The sequence below is a fragment of the Alosa alosa genome, chromosome 24 (genome assembly GCF_017589495.1).
Source record: "Alosa alosa isolate M-15738 ecotype Scorff River chromosome 24, AALO_Geno_1.1, whole genome shotgun sequence".
Lineage (NCBI taxonomy): Eukaryota > Metazoa > Chordata > Actinopteri > Clupeiformes > Clupeidae > Alosa > Alosa alosa.
Window position 1 is genome coordinate 8364267 of NC_063212.1, and position 16817 is coordinate 8381083.

The following is a 16817-nucleotide window of genomic DNA, read 5'->3' on the forward strand; positions in this document are numbered from 1 at the left end:
CTTTTTATGCATTCTGACATTGTATCCGCATGTTGTTTATAACTAATGCTCATAGCCTTAATTTTTTCGGCCTGTTTTTCCACCCACATACATCATCATACATGATATGGCACAGGCACTTTTGCAAAAGGTCACTTAATTTTACATATATTAATCTTACATATATTTTGGGGAAATTAGGGATGTTATTTATATTTGAAGTGTCCTCAACATGTGTATAAAGTAAAATAAATACTGCCATGTCTTCTGAAAGAAACCAAAAAGTAGGTTGCACACCCCAGATTACATTTGCCAATGCTCCATGACTGCACACAGGATGTAGGCCCAGCAACGAGGTTCACAGGCGACTCAAAAAAGTAGGTGGGAGTTGCGTAGTGAACTCCTGTTAATAATCATCGTTCAGACTCCGAGCTGAAGAAGAGCGCTTCCTCTGCCGCGAGGGAGGCGACAGCAGAGCGCGGACAAGGCTGGCGCGCCGTTTCGACTTCTAGGCGTTGGATAATCTTAACTGTACAACATTTAAAATACAACGCTCTGGATACCTCCATGTCTAATTTGTTGCTTACAAATGACTTACACTAAAGATGTTCGTGTTGCACAAACTTGGCCAGCGGAAGTTCATGTTTTAGGAAGTCAGAAAGGATTCAGCAACTAAGTTATTCAACACAATATCGAGTTGTAATATAACGTCTTCACCAGCGAATAGGAGGAAAGGTTGAGATGGATACGCACGTTAAAGAAGGGCAACTTTATGTTCAACACCAAAAATTCGGCAAGGTAAGAAAGTCCTCTATACAGCCATTCCAAGAGCGTAACGTAGGCTACCTCTACAAGTCTGTCTGTCTGACAGGACCGCAACATTTCACCGTAAACTCTCCAAATTCGTAGAGAACTAAGTCACGACAACTGTTTGTGTTACTCTTATTGTTACAGACATAAACATTTTGAAGTGTTGTCAGAGAGGTCTGAAGCATGGTGATAGGCTATGAAGTACATAGCCTATCACCATGCTTCAGTTATTGTGTCTTTCGGCGTAGGAATGGATCAATGTCATTTTCGTAATGCAATACAAATGTTATTGCCTTTTCTAAGCCCCCCACGATGGGTTGAAGGCTAGGATTTTATCATGCAATGGCGAGGACGTCTTGTTTTTAAGCCCAAAATGAAATGGCTTTAGAGCACTCAGCCATTCTTGCTGCGACATGAGGTGGTCACATGAATGAGTCTCAAGGCTGGAAAACAGTACTTAAATCATATAGCAGCAAACTCCATAGCGATGTCGTTTATGACTGATACTCACCACATATAGTCTGTTTTTTGGGGTCATGCCCTTTGTACATAGGTTAGTCTTTGCTTTAAGATTGATGAAAACTGGGCTATTTAGTTGCATGACAGCACTGCCGATACTTTTCTGTCGTTACGCACATAATTGTAGCCTACACGTTGTGCTTTACATTGAATTCTCACGTCAGAATGGGAAATATCTTAACTTTAGGGTTGTTGTTGGTCAGTTTGCTGCGTGTACCGGGCGAATACTACAACTTTCCAGCTTCTCGAATGTGTTTGGTGCTGGCAGCATTCTTTCACCCGCGGGTAACCGGGTGGGTGTGACCAAAAAGGCAGGGTGGGTACCGGGCACGCGCTTGGTCAACACTTAATACGATTGCTTATCATTGTTTGTCGAGCCCGTGTTAACTTTGGTGGATGAAGTAGCCATATGTCTCAACCGTAAACGCAGTGTGTCTTTGGCACATCAATTGGTGGCCACACACATATACATACATACATACATACACTCACACAAACACATGGTTTAGATGTGGCAGACTGTCGTTTTAAATCATTGTTCGGTTCCAACCAGCCTGTCTTTTACTTGATGACATTGCATGGTTCCCAAAGAGGGATAACTGCATAGCCCACCATCAGGCTATGGAAACATTGTTTCCTGTGCCAAGTGATAGGGTCTTGAGTTATCAGGGGTGTATCTATCTTTCTCTCTCTCTCTCTTTCTTTGGGAGGAAGAACATTGCTTTTTCCCAGATGCTGATGTGTGTTTAAATTGAACTTGATTACAAACACTTGCCGGAATCGGCGGAGGCTCCTTTTCAGTCTTTTCATCTTCACTAAATTCCAGAGCTGGATGGAGCTCCACATACACCTCATTTGATCCTAATGTTTGCCAGACCAGATGCCAAACTGTTTGATTTGTGTCCATTTCACATCCAGCCACAGCGCTAGAAATCTTTTGTTAAAATGTATTAAAGTTTAGGGTTTCAGGAAATGGTAACATAACATGATGATGCCTTTAGTCATTGTTTCCTGTTCAGGGTTTTTGTTTTTTTTGTTTGCTTGCCCACTGGCCACCACTTCCTAGTAAAGAATGGCCAGACCCAGTCGGATCAGCACTTCCTAGTAAAGAATGGCTAGACCCAGTCGGATTAGCATTTCATAATAGATTTCTACTCTCTTTTTTCCATGTGTGTGTGAGTGGGACAAAGGACAGGGGGCTTGACAGTTGTATTTTGGCTCAACAACATCCCCAAAACAAAACCCTTCACTCTCACAAACCTTGCTGGCACGCCAACTCCAAATGTGTGTGTGTTGTTCCCCTGTTGGTCCGCACTGCCCTGCGTTTGCTCGGTCTGACATTAGTTTAGGGCTTTTGTAGCTTTTGTTTGTTGGCCTGGGAGACAATAAGGAGCCTCTCGCTCACCCAGGCAGGCAGGCAGGCAGGCAGGCTGCACGCCCCAAGGCCTGGATTTTTTGGGGGCCCAAACCCGGGCTGTGTGTTTGTGTGCGCGGGAGGAGAGCTGATGTTGACTTTGGCCTGCGGCCTCCTCTGGCCCTGTGTTCTCCGGGTCGCCTGCAGCTGCAGAAATCAACACTGTCTGCATCCACGCAAGATGTGGGGAGAGGGGAAAGACTAGAGAGGAAGAGGGGGAGAGAGAGAGAGATGGAAAGGAAGGTGAAAAGAAAAGAAAGGAGGAAGAAAAGAGAGTAATGTGATGACCATGTGATTGAGGTGAAGCAAAAGATGGTGAAGGGAAGAGGGTGTGTGTTTGTGTGTGTGTGTGTGTGTTTTGACAGATATACTTAGGGGTTTAGGCCATGGACATGCATGAAACACTCAGCATGTCCATGGGCTTAAACAGCTTTCAGAAACATTCACACATTTTCTCTCTCTCTCTCTTTCTCTCCTTCCCTCTCCCTACCACCCTCTCCTTCTTTCTCTCCTTCCCCCATTTGTCCCTCGCTCCCTGTCCAGACACCACCTTCTGGGATGCTAGACGATGGCAGCGGCCTTTATTAGAGAAGAATGTGCCTCGTTAGCTGTTTCAGAATCTCTCACATGTAGTCGGTTTGCTCTCCAACTTGACTCTCTGCTTTTCTACAGGCCACTACGTATAAGGACACTGTTGTCTTGTGGATTGGAACCAGGGAGACCTTGAAGGGCACCCGGTTCAGAGAGACCAAAGCTCGACGGCCAACATGCCCTATCTTGCCAGTGTTATGTCAGAAATAGTGAAACACACCCGCTGCAAAAGTTAACGGGATCTTCCTTGGCCCATGGTACACCCACTTGGTTTTTGCATGATCCTGCTGATTGATATACAAACAACAGTGATAGCATCAGCTTCTGTGGGTGGAGGTAAATATGTAACGTTATGATGGTAGCTTATTAGTGCTGCATTCAGGTGCTACAGACCCACTTGTTAACAGATATTTTAGTGTTGTAAATGGGTTATTTGAAGGTCCCACTTCTGTACCCTGTTTTTACAACTATAATATGATGTCTTTCTGCTTTCCCCTCCATCACTGACACCATAGTATGATCACAACAAGGAAATGTGCTTGTATGTTCAGTGCATGTGCCAGAAATGCAAAGGTCTCAGATTCTCTACAAGGGATGGTGTTAATATTTTATTTATGGAAATGGTGTTGAAGAAGGGACCACTGTACTCTCTGGTTTGCTCCAGTTTTATGTTTATTTACTGGGGTAAAGATGTTGCCATGTTTTATAGGTTAGTAGTCCATTTCCTTCATTCTCAGTGTCAATATGTTATTCTCTCTCTCTCTCTTTTTTAAGAAATAGGGCAAGTGATTGAACTGTAGTCTTTCAATTGGTATTTTTCACGGATAATATTATTGCCAGTCATTATATTCTGCAGTTTTGTAGAAAAGTAAATGTTTCAACATAAATGATTTAATATACAAGCCCGGGTACTAGATATCTATAGCACTGCAGAGTTAAACAGACATAATTAGCAGCTTTAATATGTTTTTAAAGTCCCAGTAATTGTAGAGAATGCATAATGGATATTATATTAGATGTATGAACACGTCTTGTTCATTTAATATGTATACAATTTCGATGTTTGGAGTGGCACAAAACAACAAACAGTTAAACAAAACAGTTCAGATTGACCAAAGAGGATCTAACTTGGCTAATGGACTAAAAAGAATGCAATTTTCTACTCTTCGGAGTACTCAAAGTGCTTTACATATTAATGTCTCTCAGTTTACCTATTCAGACACACATGCACACACGCCCATGATGAAAGGTGCCATGCAAGGCTCCAACTTGCACAACGGGAGGAGCATTTCCAGTAAATGGCTGCTTTCGGTAGGCCTAATGTGAAATTTCTCACCTATTTCTTTTGGTTTCCTGGAAAGGTGTGATACCGCAAACTTCACCCTTGCCATAGGCTTATATGGGAAACTTTACAGTTCCACTTCAGTGTTTTTACTCAAAAGGCAGTAAGGGAACCATAGACTTCGGGTTTATTCCTCACAAGCACTGAGACCTAATCTACTTCATCACATTCCACTGACCTACAATCATTTCTCATATTAACTCTTGGTCAGTGTTTGTCTAGTTGCCTTGCCAATCGTAAATAACACTTGTGGAGATAACGATGAAGAGCTGTGTCTCCTGATCAGGCAACTGAATCAGAACAAGTAGCAAATGTTAGCAAACAGATAGCAAATGTTCCACAAGCATCCTGTTGTTGTAGATCTTGCTGAGCGAGTAGGAATATGCAATGTTTTTTTATATCCATTCAAGTTCCCCAGATGTGCTATTTTTCTGATGCATACTGATGCAAACACCAGCAATGTCTATTGTTATAAATTAGTAGGAAAAAGTTAAAAAAAAGAAGCTGTTCAGTTCTGAGGAGGTCCTGGTAATGAAATTGGCTCAAGAGGTCAACCTTTATGTTACAGGTTTTCACTTTCGCTTTGATGCTTGTGTCAACTCTGAAATCACATTTTCAAAATAGTTAACACCCATGTCTGAACAAAAGCACTCTGGCCAAAATGACACATTTTGCTTGCAAAAGGCCGTCACTCTCTCAAAACACTTAAAGCATGTAGCAAAAGCAAATTTTGCCTTCAAATATCACGTCCTGTCGTCAAATCACTGTGTATTTCAATCAATCATTACACACGGGACAACAAAATGTAAAATATAGTTCTCAAAATTAGCATTTTTGCTATGTCTGTTCCATTATTCATTCCTCCCAAGATGTAACTGTCATTGACATGTAAGACTTTAAGCAGACAGTATGCACCTAGACAAGACAAATGTCATTGAACTACAACTTTTCATTGAAATAGACCATACAGTAAACACCTTTTGTACTGTTTTCTTCACCAAATAAGCTATACAGTACTTTCTCTAAATGTGCCTTAGATCCATACTTGCAAATAGCAACACAGAACAGACATGGCATCTCTTATGGATAATGAATGATTGTGCAAAGGAGTTTCACACAGGTGTATCAGAGATTCAGACTTATGCATGGAATCTCTAAAAAAAGTTTTCCTTTTGTTCAGCATGGGGAAACCAATAGCGTTTGGGGTCTTTGAATGACATCTGTGTCAACTGTTTTGCAAAAGGGTGTGAGAAATGTGTTAACCCAATGAAAGTGTGTGAACACATTTGCAAGAGATGACTTCTGCTGTGCAAAGAAGGTATTCATGAAGACCAAGTGGATCCCAGTTTCTTTAAGCAGGTCAAAGCAATCAAGAAAAATTGTAACTTCACGTGGGCCTGCTGCTGCTAAAGCAACTGCTGCTTCTGCAGAAACTCTCACCCCCCCCTCGACATCGTGTTGAAACCTCACTGTCTTGCTCTATAACGTCCTGTCCTCAACTCTCGGCCTCCTTCACTCCTCTCTATAGAGATTCGCACATCTGAGACATCATGGAGACGTGGGCAGCAGCCGCTGGTAGCAAAGCAAGGCATGCACTTTATATAGGTTGCAACCTTAAGGGAAGGTTAGGCTTGCATGATCTCCACTGATGGCAAACTGGCTTCTCCAGACAGTGATTTGGGTAGGGTTGGGTGGCAAGAAAGGGAACTTGGTGTCATGGCTGTACTTCTCAGTCGCTGTGCTTGGAAGCGGTAGTATGGATGATAGTTTTCACACCCAGAGGCTTATTGCAAAATATAAGGCAACGTTGCAGACTGATTGGTATTGCATTGCTGAATTTGTGTGTGTGTGTGTGTGTGTGTCTGAATGTCTGTCTCTGTGTGTGTGAATACACAGAATAATCTGTGTGAGTTCACTCACATGTGTGGCTGCATGTGTGATTGCACCCACACACATACATACAACCAGTACATTATTCTGTATGATTCGACAGTGACAAATTATATTGAGGAAGTCTCTTTCTCTCTCTCTATCTCACTCTCTCTTTCTTTCTCTCTCTGCCAATTTGCATAATTTCCATCCTGTGCGCTGCGTTGGGCCGATGACGGTCCTCCTCTCCTTATATGGAGCTAAGGTGGTGTCTGTGCGGTGTGAGTCAGGTGGCTGTCCCTCTTGGCATTGCTCAAGGGCTCATATGCACATTGGAGGGATTTTTCCCCACAGTTTGTACTGTGCTGACGAGATGGACTGCAGCGTGCACTTGTTTGTCATTTCATTTTGCCACATTTGTTTAAGCATTGAAGGCTTATGTCCTCAATGCAGAAATGTACATGTCAAACTCTATGTCTATGTTGATATTTGTCCTACATAATTAAAAAGTTTCATATGGTCTTATACACTTTTGAATTGTTTGCTTGCTGGACCACAAAGTTGAACATAGTGGCCCCATCGCTGATGTGTCGAGGCAGTTGTTACTTGGCTTGTGACCGCAAATTTCTTATAGCCACTGCTTTCAACAGACTTTTCGCACGTTACTTGCTTGAATCTCCCATTCCATTAAATCTTGAAATGTCGGTTTTCCTTCCAAAACACAGTGTAATTATATTAAATATTCAGTCTTAAATGTGAAAACAGATTTCATACAAAAGTTGATATTAGCACACCTGTTCACCCAGCCAGTATCATAATAGAGACACATCCACATCTAACTTCAACATGAGAAGAGAGTACGAAAAGTTGTTTCTGCAGTTTGTTTTGTGTTAAAAATTCTTTCTGAAAAGAGAAGTGGTAGGCTATAAGACGCAGACCCAGACGGTGACATCATACCAGTGGTGTGTGTGTGTGTGTGTGTTATGAAAATTAAGGATTAAAGTGTGTGCGCTTTGCATTCAGATTATATGGTATGGTATCTCGGTTGTCCCCTAGTTATGTAAGTGGTTGTATTAACTGGTCAGTTCTCACCCCTCTCCTCCCTGTCCTTTGGAAAGCTTGCAGATGGAACCTGCACCTGCACTCTATCAGAGGAAGCTGAGGATGCTGGGTAGTCCCACACATTTCCTTTACTGTGACAGTTGCTGTTAACACATGTGCAGATGCGGGGAGTTATAGAACGTGTGGTATCAGAGTGTGTGTGTGTGTGTGTGTGCATATGTGTATGTGAGCGAGAGTGAAAAAGAGTGAGTGAGTGTGTGCGTGGGAAGGAGGGAGTTTCTGAACGACAATCCTCGATCCTCTATCCAGTATAATGTGGCATATGAAGACATGCTGACAAATGGAGACACTGAACAATATTTTCTGGGGTGCGCAGGTTAAAGCTCCCAGACAGATACTCAGTAGGAGTCACGCCGTCTTCCTGTGATGACGCTTTATTGTACCAGTCCAGTACACATGCTAAAGCCATAACCAAGTAACGCCATTAACACCTATGGTTTTATTATTATCACAGCTTATGTGGTTGTGACATTGGCCATGTAAAGACAAACCCAATTGATACTTCAGATTTAGTAAAAGGTTCAATTCATGTATGTGTATAATTGTTTTACAGTGTGACATCTGAAAAAGCATACTGAAACTAGACAATCTACCAAACACTGTTGTAGGCCCAAAATATGTGATTAAATATGTGATGAACACCATCTACACTTAGGCCCCCAGGAGTAGTTGAGGATGGTTCAAGCTTTGATTTGGCTCAGGTTTGGCTTTGATTTGGCTCTGCTCAGAATCATAACTCATTAAAGGTTGTATGTAGGCCTATCCATTCCAGTAGCTTCTGTCTTAGTTAATGTATTTTAGTATTAGCCCAAATGGGAATCAACAGGTTCAGTTAACCTCACCAATGTGTTGACTGTTGAGACATGTTGAGCTGTGCGACAAGCCCAAAGATTAGCATTCTGAATCAATTGCCTCAGCAAACACATACAATCTAATTCATACTGACATGCTGGCTAGGCTATCAGTTACCAAAACATGCAGGACACACACACACACATCCAAAGCTAATTAAAGGGAAATTCCCAAAGTGCTGCTTTAGTTTGTGTAGGAGTTATTAAATGTCCAGTGACCTTGAATACATCTAGTATTGTTCAGAGTTAGCGGATACAACGCCTTCAGGTTGAAGATGTCTTCAATTTCTGTTCATTTGGACAGCATGTTCTGCTCTTGGGCGTGTAAGTCCTATATTGAAATGCACAGATTTTCTGTAATCATCGAGTATTTTGTTTCCTCCATTTGTTCTGAAGACAAATATGTTTGCAGGTGTTGTGGGGGTCTGTTGTTGGGGGCATTGTTTTCTTCAGCAATCTCTGCTTTCCTTCCCTCTTTTGTCCCGGTGAAGGAAACCCCCTGATATTCACTGACAGTTAAGTTTCCTTTGGTTATCTAAGTGTTCTGACCGTAATTCTTCAAAAGGATTTCATTTTCTTTTCTAGAACGACACTCCGTTTTGATTGATTGGTGATTTTACTTCTAACTTGGGCTAAATCTAATGTCATAAGAAGTGTATGTGTGTGTGTGTTGATGCACTTTGGATTTTCCCAGGCATCTGAGATTAGATTCCCCATCAAGAGTCCCTGAATGTATGTGGTTTTCCCTACTTCCCGGTTGGATTTGCTCTTGTGTTTCCCCAAGGTCAAGGACTGCTCTTACTGTATCTGCTGAGACGTGATAACCGTGTTTGGCACCGTCCCTTGCTCTGGCTGTCCGTGTCCATACTAACTCCATATCTGCAACTGTTACTCATCAGCATATATTCTCAGGCCTAATGTATGAATCTTCCCACTGCAACAATAAAGACACTTTCTTGACATTTTAAGTGCTGCTACACTGTATTGACAAAACTGAATAGCTGACATGTTAGATCTGTTGACTGGTACGATTTGAATTACACAAGTCGTTATCCAGGCATATGTTACCTCCCGACTGTTGCGCTCCTCCAATGAATGATGTCTGGTTCTGCTACCCGTACGCTCAGGGTAATCCAAACTTCTCATCTGTTGTTCCCCGTTGGTGGAATGCGCTACCAGTTCCTACCAGAGCAGGGGGATTCCTCTTTACCTTCACAAACCTCCTGAAGACCATCTCTTGGTCTTCTCCTGCTATCGAGCAGGAGATTCTGTTTACCTTAAGTGGCTAGTGGCTGGTGGCTAGTCTTTTCAAATATTGGTCTCAAAGCAGGAAATGTGTCGTTTCTTCAGAATATTGTTGAACAGTGCTTCATAAGAATCATGGGGGAGCTGTGGTGCAAGTGACAGCATCTCAACCACATTGGGGTCTATGTACCCACGGGGGCCTGGGTTTGATTCCCACGCCATCATTTTCTGATCTCACCCCCATCTATCTCTTTACGTCCTGTCCTGTCAATTAAAGACAAAAACCCCTCAAAAATACATTTGTGTATACAAACATGTACACTGTAGTCACCAAATCAATCCCTTAGTTTTTTTCCTTCTCATTCAATCAGAAATGGAAGAAGAATTGGTTTGTGCTCTACCCGGCCAGCCAGAATGGCATCGCCCGTCTGGAGTTCTACGACTGTGGCGGCAGTGGGAGCGAGAAGCCCACCAACACCAAGAAGCTGGACAAGAAGATCATCCGCCTGTCCGAGTGCATCAGCATCCTGCCCGCCGTCACCGAGAGCTGTCCCAAGGAGAACATGGCCGCCTTCTGTGTGGAGACCAACGACAAGACACACGTCTTTGCCGCCGAGAAGCACGTCACCACCGACTGGGTGGAGAAGATGTGTGAGATCGCTTTTCAGGTGAGGGTGTGTGTGTGTGTGTGTGTCTTTGTTTGTTTGTGTGTGTGAGAGAGAGTGTATTCAAAGTGAAAGGGAAATTGGAGTACTTATGCTGCAAATAAGGTGTTCTGAATAAGGACGTTTTCCATTGAAAGAATTCTGATGTATACAGAACCCTATAAATGTGTCAAGGATGTGACGTCAAGGCTAGATTGCTGATTTAAATTTAGTTTTTCCATTGCGCGCATGATGAAACTATGTTCAATCTTATTTTAATCTCCCGTGTATATGAGGCAAAGGTGCAAACAGCTTCACACTCTGCACAGACCTGATGAGTCAGTGACTCCGTGGTCTGTATCTCAGATGGGGGACGAGCAGGGGGGAGAATCACACAAATACAATTTAGCCAATCAAACTGGGAGACTAGTTATGTTAAAGAGGGTTGAATGGGTAGAATATAGCATCAGCTCTAGCATGGCAAAAATGGGCACAAACAAAGAAAAGTGAGAATACAGTCAAGTCGACCCGATCCTCTGTCTACCAAAAGGCCATGAAATGCCAGAGGGGGAGACGGGCAGTGAGTCTGACAAAAGAAGAACATCTTGTCTGGTATCAGTAAGGCTAGGCCAAGGCCCCAGACACTTCTGACCTCCAAGATAGGAACATTTTTGAAGCTTACTCATGTCGTTGATGATATTAGCCTGGACTCTAGTATTGCTCTCCAGCTCCTGTTGCTAGGGCGATAATGTATGTGGCATACTGTGTCCTGTACATGACTACGTTAACGAGGCCCCGTCCACTGCCTCCCACACATCACATGTCCACAGCAGGGTCACGAGAGCTGTCTGAGAGTGACCTGGATGACCTTCAGACTGGGGAAAAACTACAGCTCTCGCTCGCTCTCTCGGATGACATTTCATGTGGATGTCTGTGGATTTTTAGTGTACTCAAGTTCGGTGGCACTTCTGCATTCTGCCTTTCACATATGCAGTGTCAGTCATGTGGAACTCATGTGGAGGGGTGTTTTTTTGTGCAGCTGAGGGAAGTGTAAAAACAATAACCGCCTCCCAAGATATCCACAACTGTCAATCTCCAGTGGTCACATGAAATCACTCCACTTCCTCAGCAATATTTCCTGCAGGAAAAATGATTGTTTTTGTGTGGGGAAGTTGGAATGCGGTCCGTCTTTTTTTGCAGGCAAAGGTTCTGATTCTGTTTTGTGTTGTGCACTGCAGGGAGGAAGTGGGTCCCTCATAAGTTCCGACTCCAATGGACAAGAGCTTCAAATGGCTGAGAACCTGATCTACTACTCAAGAGAAGAAGGTACAGGATAACCTTTTACATTTAAGGACCAGTAACGGAAGCTACACCAGGCGCATAACTGAAGTGTTCTGTTTGCGTTGCGGCTGCTGCAACAATTAGTTAGAAAAAAATAATTTAATGTCTTCTAAAATGGATTTTACGTGCCGTAAACGGAACGCTTCAGTTACGTGCCTGGTGTAGCTTCCCTGTAAGTATGTCAGGTTTTTCTGCATCATTGAACCAGTAATATTATAAGCGCATGAAATATATGAATGAAGTACAAATCACATATTTTAATGTGCAAATATTTATAATGTAAATGAAAACAATCATGGAACACAAAAGAAATATCATAATGGAAGTAATATCACCATGAAATATCAGATGGAAGTAATCCTCCTACATAGTGATTTTGAACGAATGAGTGCAAATGATACTGGAATGACACAATGCATTGTCATTTAATAATTTATGCTATCACTTGAATAATGTCAACATATCTGAGAGAGAAGTTCCCCACTGGCTCTTCTCTCTGTGGCCTACAGACATGTTGAAACTGAAACCGACTTCTTTTAGATGTTTTCATTTTGTCTGTGTGCATACTGATGTCGATGCCTCTTTTAGACAAATTCACACAGACTGGGTCTCTCTCTGTGTGTCTTTCTCTCACTGACGTGCATGCAGAGCTAGGCTTGTATCGGAGGAATACTGGCACCAGCTGCATGTTATAGTTACCCCTACAGTTACAGGAAGGGGTCTCCCTTACATCACTTCCTGTTGCATCTGGGTTCCTTGACAGGCGGTCTTTTGAACGGGGAAGGGTAATTCCCCTCCTGTCACATGTTCGACACAGCTTAGTGACAAAAACAGGGACGCGTGTTTTAATGTGTTTACACTTTACAGTTAGGAAGTTCTCCGTCTGTCTTCTAGAGCCACACGCAACACACACACACACACACACAAAATTCCACCATGGGCCCGTCCCTTCTCCCATTACTGGGAATGAATTCAAGTGTTTCAGAGAACTGAAGACGGTAATTTGAATTCTATGATGTCAATAGCTAGACTTGCACTTTATCTAATTCAGGGTACGTCCCTTCATAACACAGTGTGTGGTACTTCTTGAATTCTTTTTGAGAAATTTTTCTGAGGAAAGGGAGGTGATGCGTTATACTTGCATAAAAGCACAGACCACAATCATCAGTTCAGGCTAAAGGTTGTTGATATTAGAACTCAACAGGCAAATATACACTCTTTATTTCATGTTCCTGAAACAAATGGCCTTTGTTGTTGATGGTTGGAATAGTATATGACTCGGTCCGAGTCACTTTGCTATTTACAGAGGGAGGAGTTGGCACGAACACTGGAGTTTGTTAAAGTGCTCACAGGGGACGAACAGTTACAGGAACATTTGCATTTTCTGTGCACGTTTGGATTCAGGGATTAGTTTGTTGCAGCCAGCTATGAGCCTCTAGCAGACGCTTGCTTGTCTCAGAAGTTGTTGGTTTATGAATGTGCTTGCCCATACATGAAACAAAGGGCCCATTTTTAACATCTGGGTTAACTGACACTCCGTTTTTATCTGTGGGAGTTGGTGCTAATAGCATGTGAAAGTCTATTTACTGTGTGGGTCTGTTTCACCGTTAAAATATCTCACCGCACCCTCAAGACAGGCCTGTCGTGGCTAGACCACATGGACAATTCACTGTCTACAAGGAGGTGTAGGTAACATTATGACTACGCTCCTGTAACACTGACACAGAGGGCCTTCAAAGACCTCTGGTTACTGACTGCTAATTTCTGGAGGTGCATGTTTAGCCTTATATGTCTCTCTTCTGTCCGGTTCTTTCGAGAAAATGGAGAATCACCTTGTGCCCTGTAAAAACATATGCATGTCATTACCACCACTCTCAAGCTGTATTTACATAAGAGAACCAAGGCGTAAGACATACAGCTTTCTGCATGAAAGCATACCATAAACACTTGTGGTTTGTTTATGTACAGTACATGTCATGTACACTCAACTACAATGTTCAAAGGGCAAGCTGGTTGAAGTATTCAAAGACGTGAATTTGAACTTGCTTACTTCAAAGCCAATGTTAACTCAAATTTGGCCCTTAATGATGTGTTTCTAACCCCAGAGGAGGAATGCTGGTGAAAGATGGTGATGTTCAGAGCCTAACTCACACTAAACCGTGCTTTGGCCCTCACAGTGAACGAGTTCTGGGTGACGGTGCAGCGGACGGAGGCCTCGGAGCGCTGCAGTCTGATGGGAAGCTACTGGCTGAAGGCTGACGGTGAGAGCCTGATCCTCAAAGACCCCAAGAGCAAGAGGAGCCTGCTGGTGTGGCCCTATAAGCTGCTGCGCCGCTATGGAAGAGACCGGGTAAGGGTCCACTCAAAGATTCTTTTTTTTTTTACCCTACAATATTCAGTGCTTTGAATACACGATAAAGCACTATACAAATAAAATGTATTATTATTATTATTACTGTTATCAACCGTCTCTGGTCCATTGGCTGGAATTGGGTCCATTTTGAAGTGCATTCACAGGGTTGGGGTCTTCCAGTAAACTCTTTTGTTTGGGATAAGGTGGCTCAGTCCACCTTTGTTTACTTTGCATGTCTCATTTACATTTCCCTCTTGACCATGGCCTTGTGGATATGTGGTTCCTATTGCTCCGCAAATACCAGGGTTCAAACTGGGTGTGTTAAAGAGTTAAAAGTCTGGGTTAAACATCACCCACGCAAATACTCACGCCTTTTGAATGGGCTTGAGCTCTTACACAAGGAATGTGGGTGGGAAGGGAGTGTGAATTGGTCTGTTTGCACACGTGCAGCCTCACTACCGATGATGGGCCTCATGCTAAATCTGACAGCTCAGACAGGAACTCGAAAGCCACAGTTGTTTCCAAGTCTGCTTCCTGCTGGTGCCATGGTAACTAGCTTTGTACAGGAAACTGGCCTTCCTCTTTTCCCGTCAGAGTGGGCAGGAAGGTGGTGATTGAGAACTGGGCCACCAAGGCCTTCGTTTTGCCATGGCACAATATCTGTTATCCTCCTTGTGCTTCTTAGTTACATGGACACAAATAAATAGATCAAATTAGGTGACCCCAACATATTATATCTGCTATAGGCTGCTGAAAAATTAAGAGCAGAAAATAATGACATTTCTCTGTTTTTTTTAACTGTCTCCAGGTGATGTTTTCCTTCGAGGCGGGTCGGCGCTGCGAATCCGGTCCGGGAAACTTCACCTTTGAGACCAAGCAGGGCAACGAGATTTTCCTGATCGTGGAGAGCTGCATCCGCGAGCAGAAAGCTCAGGCCGAGGACCGCCACCAGAGCTGCCCGTCATTGGACCCTGACTGCCCTGCCCTGCAGCAGATCCGCATCGCCATTGCCGAGGGAAACGCCCGCGAACCCGACGGTGACTCTGGCGGCAGCAAGCCTGGCTCGGCCGATGGGGTTTTCGGCCGAAGGGAGGGTGCCGACGGCAAGCTCCTGAAGGGTCGCACCCTGCCAGAACCCCCCGCCACGGTCGCAGGCACTCCGCCTCGCTCCCCCCTGCACCGAGGGTCCAGGAGTGATCCTCCATCTCTGGACGACCAGACCAATCTCTACTCCGAACCAGCCGACTCGGTGCGCATTCCACCCAACCCTGTCGAGTGCCTGTACTCGGACCCAGTGGACAGCATCAAGTGCGCCTCCAGCCCGCGACTCCGACCCCTGGGCGACGAAGGCGGGAGCCGTCAACACCCCTCCAACAAACCCGAGCCCTTCTATTCGGACATTTACGACCGGGTGACCCTCGACCTGACCCAGCGGACTGCCGGCATGTCGCTGGACAGGGTCGGGAGACGGCCGGCCGAGGGCGGCCGGGCCGAACACATCTACGACGAGCCCGAGGGCCGAGCCGGCACCCAGTCCACCTCGTTGCCGCCAATCCCCTCGCTCTACGACGAGGCCCGACAGGACGCGCAGGCCTGGAGGACCCGAGGGGTGGACGAATCGCAGGGCCACGAGGTCCCCTACAACGCCTCGCTAGACGACTACTCAGTTCCGGCCTATGGCAAGCCGCAGCCCTCGGCCACCGCCCGGCCCAAGGCTCCCAAGCCTGCCCCCAAGCCTGTCAAAGCACCGCGGAAAGGGCCTCCACCACTGCCTCAGGGGAAGGCCAGCGCCAACCTGAACAACAACAACAGCAGCAGCGGCAGTAACGGCAACCAGAATAGAGGGGGTGCAGGCGTGGTGAGCAAACACGTGGAGCTCTACAGCAAGGTGTCCAAGCACAAGCCTCCTGCCAACACTTGGTACTCTAACGCCATTCGCTCCCCAGACATCATCTACGACAACCTGGGGGATATCTGAGCCTTCCCGACAACCCCCGAGAGGGGCTTGGATCCCCTTCCGAAATCGTCGGCAGCAAACCTCTGTGCCTTTAAATTGGCTGTGTCATTTCTGCAGACTTTGGTGAGGTGGGAGGAGAGAATTGTGGAACTAGATTCCAAAACCCTCCGATATGGGGCCCCTCAAGCAATGTCGATGAGAGTTGCCAGCGATTTGTTTTTTGTGGCACTTGACTGTTGACGCAGTGCTTTTAACAAGGCCACAGAGACAGCGCCAGCCAGATCTGAAGTCAAAGTTGGGCACAGAAGGGATTAAGAAATGGTCACATTCGATCTAAGGGCACAAATGTGAATTGTGTCCCTTTTACAGTTGACATTGCTCGTTAGGTGGAATGGATATTGACGACCAGTTCTATTTCTGGAGTGGATGTCAGAGTATGCTCTTAACTGGAATAAGACACAGTTTTGCACTTCTTTTCAATGAACCACTTCCCCAAACGCAAATGAGTCTGTGATGTTTTTTAAATAAGAGAACGAAAATGTAAATTATTTAACAAATCCTGTTGCCTTGACTGTCTTACATTTCATGACTGCTATTTTGAAATAGACAGGAAATCACTACACAGAAACCAAACCTGTGTTTTCCTATGTACAGATAATTTTTAATGCAAAGAGATTAACCCATAACTGTTTGTGTGTGTGTGTGTGTTTGTGCGTGTCCATCAAAGAAACAGCTGTGCTGTTGTAAATATGTTACGGACATCAGTAATAATAAAAAAAA

At 44.4% G+C, this 16817-nt stretch overlaps 1 protein-coding gene across 1 annotated transcript; it reads left to right on the forward strand.

The window, feature by feature from the left end:
- The first annotated feature begins 399 nt into the window (after positions 1-399).
- Positions 400-16817, forward strand: dok1b (docking protein 1b). Its single transcript, XM_048237004.1, has 5 exons — positions 400-777; positions 10114-10410; positions 11625-11712; positions 13905-14077; positions 14889-16817. The coding sequence occupies exons 1-5, from the start codon at positions 721-723 to the stop codon at positions 16056-16058; spliced, it is 1785 nt and encodes a 594-aa protein (XP_048092961.1). The 5' UTR covers positions 400-720; the 3' UTR covers positions 16059-16817.